Here is an 8130-nt window from a genome sequence, read left to right as displayed (position 1 = left end):
TTGCATGCAATCTATTTCACATGTATTTTTCCACTAATAAACTAAAAAATGTATGTACATTGATTAAAAAATTGTAAAATATATAAAATAAATATCAAATTATCCTCTTTTATGGGCTGACAAAAAGTAGAAGAGAAAACCGTAAAATTTGGGAGGTATGTGCTATAGTCAGAATGAAATCATCTTCATACCAAAGAAAAAGAATGCCTAGAAGACACGTGGAATTTCTAGCGCAGGAAAGTCAAGGGTGTGTAGTATATCTACCTGAATTTGACCATCTGTGAACAAGCCTTGATAAATATAGCCAAGAAGCTACTTGCAATTTCTGGCTGGAATGTGTAGCCAACGCTGAAATAATGTCTATAACAAATTTATGGACCTCAGGTTTCAGTGCCATCCTCATTAGCATCGCTGTCCACTCCTCAGGTGCCAGCTTCACCACCTCACGAAAGTATTGAAATCCCTTTCCGATCCTTCCCAGCATAGCACGCTCCTGCAAATATACACAACAATAAGGAGGGGTTGATGGCTTGTTTCGTATCTTGATGTATTTCTTTATTTTCTGTTTGTTTGGTTTGTAATTTGCTTAAATTTATGTTTTGTTTTGTTTGTATCATGCTGAACCTTGTAGTTCAACTCTGACTCTCATGATGTTTGAGAGTTTTCTGAAATGATAAAAACAAAAAGAACGAAAAACTTCAACATGTACCAGTGTTGGACAGCCAACATGATCCAGTGGTGAAATGGAAGTTTCAATCGAGAAGGCCAGGACAAAGATATTAAAAGAATGATTTTGCCACAAATAAACGGGCTGATGAACGTTAGAGAATACCTCGAATAAGAAGATATTCTGTTCTTGAGGGTTCTCATTTAACACACAATCAATCACTTCATCTTGCAGAAATGCATCAGCTGCTTCAACTATATCCCGAAGAAGGAAAAGACGCACTCTCAGACCCTTGTCTGATAATATGAATAATAAAAGATCTTCAGTGGAATCAACCACAGCATGCATATCAAATAATTTCCAAACGGGACTAAAATGCTTCTCAGAACTTGGATCTCCATTTAAATCAGAAGCCTGTTCAGATATTGCTGCTATCTGAAACAATAATCCATATTAATATAGTCCACAATTTAAAACCGAGTGTTCAAACTTCAGTGCCGAAATAAGCCTTATCCAGAAATTAATTACATGATACAAAATTATTGAACGAGACCATCAAGATAATAACAATTACTTTAAGAAGCAAAGTGGAAGAGTAAAGAGAGAATATACCAGGCGCTCTAGCCGGCTCCACCTTATGGATCCATTATTACGAATAAGCAGCTGCCTCAAAATTTTTCTCATATCAGGACTTGGGTCAGCTATAAGTCTCCCAATGACAAAAGGATATGCACTCTCAATGACTTTAAAATCAGGATCTAGAACTTTAGCCGTGCCTTCTAGTGATCCTAATGCTCTTATGACAAGAGCATAGTCTGGCGGGAGGGAGAAATTAAATTCATACATTACATCATATAGTTGGTTCATAATTCCCTGAAATCCAAAGCAAGATGGGACTTAGAAATAGTAAGTGCTATGAAATGATACACTGATGGATATGCATGAAGATGTCCAAAGATATTGAGGCCAATGATTAACGCACAATAATATCAGCAAAAAGCTAAAGCCATAATCCAGCAAACAATTGATCCAAGAAAGGATTAAGGAAAATGACAAACCTGAAAATCTTGAGATTCACCTGTCCGACTGGTCCGACGGGCAAATGATGCTTGCAGTGCATCAGAAACCCCATGTATGTCAACCCCTTCAGGAAGAAATCCTAAAGAAAGAAAGTCATTTGCCAAACCCAGAGAATCACGATTAACAAAGTGCACAATCTGAAAGGAATTAAGACTTGGCATTAGTGCAGGAAACTGAGAAAAATGATGAATCTGCAAGGTGCTATATCAGAGAGAAAAATTGGAATACATCATCTATGCAAAATGCATGCACAGGAGACATTTCACCTCATAAAGGAAGTTACCATAAAAGGTAGCAGAAACTATATAGGAATAATACTCAATCAATTGCATACTTGCATCTATTAAACATATTTCTGTCAGCAAATAAATATTTAAATAATTCTCACAATTTGAATAAGACCTATCCGGTAATGCCTAGGAATATCCCCCATCATTCCAAAGTCAAAGTATGCAAGTGATCCATCACCAACTGCTACAAGATTTCCTGGATGAGGATCAGCATGGAAATAACCAACCTCAAGTAGTTGCCTCAAAGAGCAGTATAATCCCTACAATGACATAGGAAGGAGGCAAGGAACATTAATTGGCAATGCCTAGCATCTTAAGTAATATGGAGCCAAAAGTTAATGTACCCGTTTATTTAAAACAATTCATAAATACATGTAACCATATCAATTTAAAGATATGCACATGAGCGCACACAAGCAGTGGAATAAGAGTCATAAAACAAACTGAAACGGTCAAAGCATGTGGCAAATAATGCTTTTTGCTTTAATACCTGGTCAATGAGTTCCCTTCTGTTCAAAGAAGCTTCCTTCAACCCCTTTTCATCTGTAAGCTTAATTCCATCTATCCACTCCATAGTCAGTACAGTGGTACATGTATAGTCCCAATATATTTTTGGAGCTTTGATGGACTTCCTTCGTTTGTGTTCGACATTGGTACCACCTGTAATTTTGCAGCCATGTTATTACCTCCCTATGTAAGTCGGTCACCAAGCTAAATTGTGTACGAAAGAACCATTCATCAAAGAAGCATTGAACTTACTTGAAGACCAACAATATAGAGAAGCAAAGCGCTCAGCATTTTTCCCCTCTAGGACATAATCAATTTCATCAAACATGTGCCTGACCTGTTAAATTAAAATAATAACCAATACATAAATCAATTTGAAAGCAAACTGAAATTTGACACAGGCAGTCTCAATGGCAATTATCTTTGAGACATAATGACAAGAAAAATATTCACTCTGAAGCCATGTCTTGGATAAAATTTCAAAAAAGAAGTCCTTTAATCAGTAGGGCTATACTCACATATTTATACCATACATAGGATACAGTGATCCTATTGTAGGATCCATTAAAAAAAAGAAAGAGGGACCCACAAACACATGTGATTCTTACTCTTCTCTGTATCTCTGTACTCTCTCACGCTGTATGAGAGTATCTCCTATTCAGAAATGAGATTTTTTTTTCTATTTTCTCTTAAGAATCAATATTATACTCCGGCCTGCTTCTAAAAATATTAATTTAGAGAGGGAGGTCATTTACTTTCTGACTATAGCAGTTACAAATTTTTATCTAAACAGTCCACAACAATGTATGTAATATTTCTAAAGAAAATATTGCACTTCACAAAAATGCTTAAATATACCCACCCACAGGATGGAAAATATGATACAATGTAGCCAACAGAAATTCACAATCTTTATAAAAAGAAACTCACCACTTCATTTACAGCCACTAAAAGATCTTTGCGGGCCTTGGCAAATCGTTTAAATTGCCCTCCAATCATATGGAATAACAAGGCATCAAGGGTCAATGAAAGTGACATACCAGGCCTCTGAACTTTAACGGCTACCAACTCTCCAGAATGCAGGTGAGCTGCAACACTTGAAGCAACAAAGTAAACATTTCAATCCTCCTCAACCCAAATTTATGAACAAGAAGAAATATCTTATTGATAAAGTTTTAGTTATCTTCCCTGGCAACTAACCTTTGTAAACTTGCCCCAAGGATGCTGCTGCAATAGGTGCAGGGCTAATGTCACTAAAAATATCAGAAATAGGAAGACCAAACTGGGTTTCAATAGATCTGATTGCAGCATATGTTGGAAATGGGGGTATTTGATCCTGCCATGAATAACAAATTATATCGCAAGTTGATAGCAGATATGGACAGGTAATAATCAATTGATGCATGCATCTACAACATTTGATTACATGCTCTGAAAAGTACAATGTGACTGGAACTACGGAAGAGACCTCTGTACCTGTAACTTAGCTAGTTCTTGGCAGTATACTTTTGGTAATACATCAGGTCTAGTGCTCAATGCCTGCCCAAGCTGTAATAATGAATAATGAGTAGATTAGTCAAACAGAAGAACTTTCGTAAACAATTATTTGTTTACATTTTCTCTATTATGTATAATGTCATTATGATGAGGGGAAAATGGAGCACAAAAGTAAAAGCTTCGTATATAAAGTACAGAGCTTCAAAATATGGAACTTCAAAAGATCCTATAAAAGCAAAAAGAATTGCAAGCATGAATATTGCAATTCCATGGTAATGGTAAAAGTGATTGGAGGTGAATGATTCTCTAAGCAAACAAATAATGTGGAGAAAATAACTACTATCAGCTAAGAATTGTATCAGATATCATTGGAACAGTTGCAGATTTATTTAACATGAGAAACCAAACACTGTTACCGTAGACCAGGAAAATTTTGTACAAGATAGAAAACAAATTATGCCATTTAAAGTGTATATTTAATAGCAATCTATGCTTGACACGTTAAAGTAGAAAACAAGTAATAGAAAGGAAGAAGAGTGAGTGATGGAGATGAAAGCAGAAAATATTAGGAGGTAACCTGTGAAAGAAACTTGCCTTAATGTAGAAAGGACCCAAGCGTATGAGTGTTTCACGAAACTGCAAAAAATAGTTTTGAAATCACTGCTCATTCCAGTCAGTTCTCTTACCCTAGTAAGTACGATAATAAAATAGTATGGACCCACACTCTAGTCTCGAAGAAATATAAAGTGTCAGTTAATCCTTGTAAAGAAGAAATAAAATATACAGCCATACTTGAAAGCACATTTAGACATAAAATCAAGGGGTTCTTTTACATAGCCAACCAATTTATCAGTGATAAATGTGATACAAGACCGCAATTTTCAAGGGAAAAAATTGCAAAATGGTCTAATTTGCATAAAAAAACATCCAATAGATATCAAAGGAATAAAAGGTCCAACAGTACATAAAAATACAAGCAATGTCAAACTCAGAAAGTATCAACCTTTAGTGACCAAATAAAGGACATGGTACAAAACAAGTTCACACACATTCTTTTCTGCAATTGAGGGAGGATGGACACAATAAATGAAATCGTAAAAATGTGCACATCAACATTTAGTTGAGTGACAAACTCTCAAGGCTCCAGTCCATCTCACTCGTACTCTTTCCCCTGCAAGGGTTCTAATACAAGAAGCTGTCTTGCAATTACTTGTTTGATAGTTTAACTGGTCTCAATGCTCTATTACCTCAAGGCCTTTTTCATATCCAGAATCTTAAATATTTTCATCAAATTATGTCCGGTGATAATCCTTGATCAAATACATGCTGGGAAATAAAAATCTAAAGCCTCATTCATCAGTATTTTAAGGCAAAGGCGTTACCAAACTCGATGATGATATGTCCTCCTAAATCACCATCCTAACCATCCTCCAAGGATAATGTTTTTCATTAGAAAGTGTATGAAAAGCATCGGCAAGAAACAATCCTTACCTTAACTGCACGTTTTTCAACGTCTTGAAGGAAGAACTGCCATATTGCTAGCCTTAACACATGAAATGAAATAATTGCTGCCCTGTACAGAGCCAAAAAGGGCCCAAAGCGGTAGATAGCGTTGAAGCTCTTGGAGCTGTAGGTTCCAAGGGCACGCCCAAATTGATTTTCCAGTGTTTCCCTCCTCCTCCTCGCATATTCAGCAGATGGCGTTTCACCGTGCACACTGGTGAAGCCAGTTGAATATCTGCAACAACAGCATCTCAATGAACCAAAAGAAACCAGGCACACGCAAAGATATAATATGAAACAAAAATGGCTTCATGATTCATGAAATCAAATTCAAGGGAGGCAAATGAAACTCACGAATTCCGGTGCAACAAGCAAGACGGCGACCAGCAATGCAGCCTCTCACCAACCTCAACAAGTTCTAGATATTCCAGCGGCATGCATTTGCGTAAGACACTTCCAGTGGCACTCTCATGCCGTAAATCTGAAAGAAAGAAAGGAAAATAATTCGCGCTCTAACAAAGACACTAGACACCATAACAACAAGAAGAGTAACAACGTAAATCAGGTATATAATCATAAATCCAAATTCTAATACTAACACTAAATTTTAGGAAGTAAAGCGAAATGGAATGGAAATCGCATAAGCATGGAAAGAGTACTTGGAGAGATAGGCAGGGGAGGGCGGCGGCGGTAGAGAGCGGAGGCGGCAGCGGCAAAGGCATTCCTCTTCATCGATATAAAGGGAGCTGAGGAGTGGTATCAGTGAAAGAGAATTGAGGAAAGAAAAGCAAGAGCATGGGAACACCAAGTGTTTGAAAAAATGCGTACGAGAACCCAGTGAGCCATGACAAGTGATGAGGGAGGGGGAGCCGAGTGAGTATGAACCATTTCAGAATTCGGAGTGAGTACGGTGGCTCTCTTATTGGGAGCAAGAGGAAAGCGACACGTGTGGTGCTACGTGGTAGCGTAGACACTGAGTTGGGTAGTTGGCTCTTGTCAACAGTTTCGGCCACCGTGCCGTGAACCGCCCCTCAGCTCTGCTTCTCCATTTGGATTCAATGCGTTTGGGGAATTGGGGTCTTCTCTATTTTCTCTATTTTTTTTTTTTTTTAAGAACAGTTTGTTTTCAGGGCCTGATGGAGACCCTCTCTGCCTCTGGACTGCCAAAGCTGCAATGCCCAATCACTTCTTTAGCGTTAAAAGAATAACAAAACCAAAAAGAAGCGAGTCTTCCAGTCCAAAAAGGAAAAAAAAAAGAAGAAGTGAGTCTTACCAAATTTTAATAATTTTTTTCTCATGACACAAAGAAAATAATTTGTATTTAACATTTTACGTAAAAAAAAAATATTATTCCCTTTGTTCATCTTTATCTATCGGTTATTTGTTTCGTAAAATATTTATTTCTTTCATTATTTTATGTAAAAAATTTTATAATTAAACCAAATTCTCAATTGTACCTATCACTAATTCGATATTGCTATTTATTGATATAAGTTTGATTTGATAAAATTTTTATATTCTTTATTATTTGAATTTGGCCCACCTTTCTAGATTTTTCCTAGGGGGTTCAGCTGGGGTTTTATTTGTTGTTGGCCGTGAAAGCTGAAAAGGAAGCCCTAATTTCAGCTCTGATAAGTGTTTTGGGTAATTTCTGCGTAGAATGGCGAAGGATCTACACACATCGACGCAACCATGGATCCTCGATACGGTTCCTTTAATAGTGGTTATTCTAATCGGAGCTCACGTCGTCGCCCTGGTAGTTTCATTTTCTTCTTCTCCTTCTTGATTCATTCTTTCATTGACTTCACACTACAAATCTCTGAATCTGTCATGCATTTATGCTCTTAATGTCAATAGGTGTATTGGATTTATAGATTAGCCACTCAGAAGCAGCCTCAGCAGAGGAGAAAGACTCACTGAACAACAAGGTCGCTGAACCCTAATTATTTAGATAGCTAGATTAGTATTGTTGCCTTGCTCCATAGACACTGTAGATTACACAGAAATTTAATGTTGCTTAGGAATTTATGCTGATGCCATGTATTGGACGCCAAGTTCGAAATTAAGCAAATTTAGTATTGGTCTCTTATATGATGCATACTTCTGTCACTGATTTGCTATATCATTTTATGAGTATGAAATAAGTTTCTGTTTGTTTTGCCTGTAATAATAGTATTAACATGGCAGCAGCAATAGCTCAGTTTAAGTTAATTATACTTTTTTTTTTCCTGCTGCGTTTGGAATTTTGGAAGCGTATTCTATTTCTAAGTTTGTGTTGGAGATGTTGACATGGTATACTAACCCGAAGAATGTTTTGCGTGCACATTGAATTTTTAATTGTTTGACATTGAGTAACACTAGAGAATAGAGATTGTTTGCTTCCACGCAATTCCAAAGGTGGTGGATTCGGTTGTGCCGAAAGGTAATAACAGTTATGCTTTAAGCATTGAAGTTTCAGTGTTAGTAGGAATAGTACTTTCTGACTTTTGTTACCATCACCGTGATTTTTAAAGCAGCATCTTGATATCAAATTTGGATGTGTGCGAGAGAGAAACGATTCCAAAGATTTTCTAGAATTATAAAGAT

General features: G+C 36.8%; 1 protein-coding gene and 1 long non-coding RNA gene across 2 annotated transcripts; one reads left to right on the top strand and one right to left on the bottom strand.

The window, feature by feature from the left end:
* On the bottom strand, positions 1–6805 carry LOC112716020 (uncharacterized). The gene is made up of 14 exons (XM_025767861.3): positions 6204–6805; positions 5899–6025; positions 5533–5779; positions 4636–4677; positions 4021–4092; positions 3745–3880; positions 3475–3632; positions 2797–2881; positions 2528–2697; positions 2136–2297; positions 1726–1884; positions 1280–1540; positions 833–1102; positions 1–493 (listed from the first exon to the last, which is right to left on the bottom strand). Exons 1-14 carry the CDS (start codon positions 6274–6276, stop codon positions 242–244), a joined length of 2214 nt encoding a protein of 737 aa, XP_025623646.1. The 5' UTR covers positions 6277–6805; the 3' UTR covers positions 1–241.
* A 138-nt stretch (positions 6806–6943) lies between these two features.
* Positions 6944–7697, top strand: LOC112716022 (uncharacterized). The gene is made up of 2 exons (XR_003160129.3): positions 6944–7300; positions 7402–7697. It is a non-coding gene; the product is annotated as an uncharacterized lncRNA (long non-coding RNA).
* The last annotated feature ends 433 nt before the right edge of the window (positions 7698–8130 follow it).

This window comes from Arachis hypogaea, chromosome 10 (assembly GCF_003086295.3).
Source record: "Arachis hypogaea cultivar Tifrunner chromosome 10, arahy.Tifrunner.gnm2.J5K5, whole genome shotgun sequence".
Classification (NCBI taxonomy): Eukaryota; Viridiplantae; Streptophyta; class Magnoliopsida; order Fabales; family Fabaceae; genus Arachis; species Arachis hypogaea.
The sequence above is the reverse complement of the archived record's forward strand: the minus strand, read 5'-3'. Positions and strand labels throughout refer to the sequence as shown.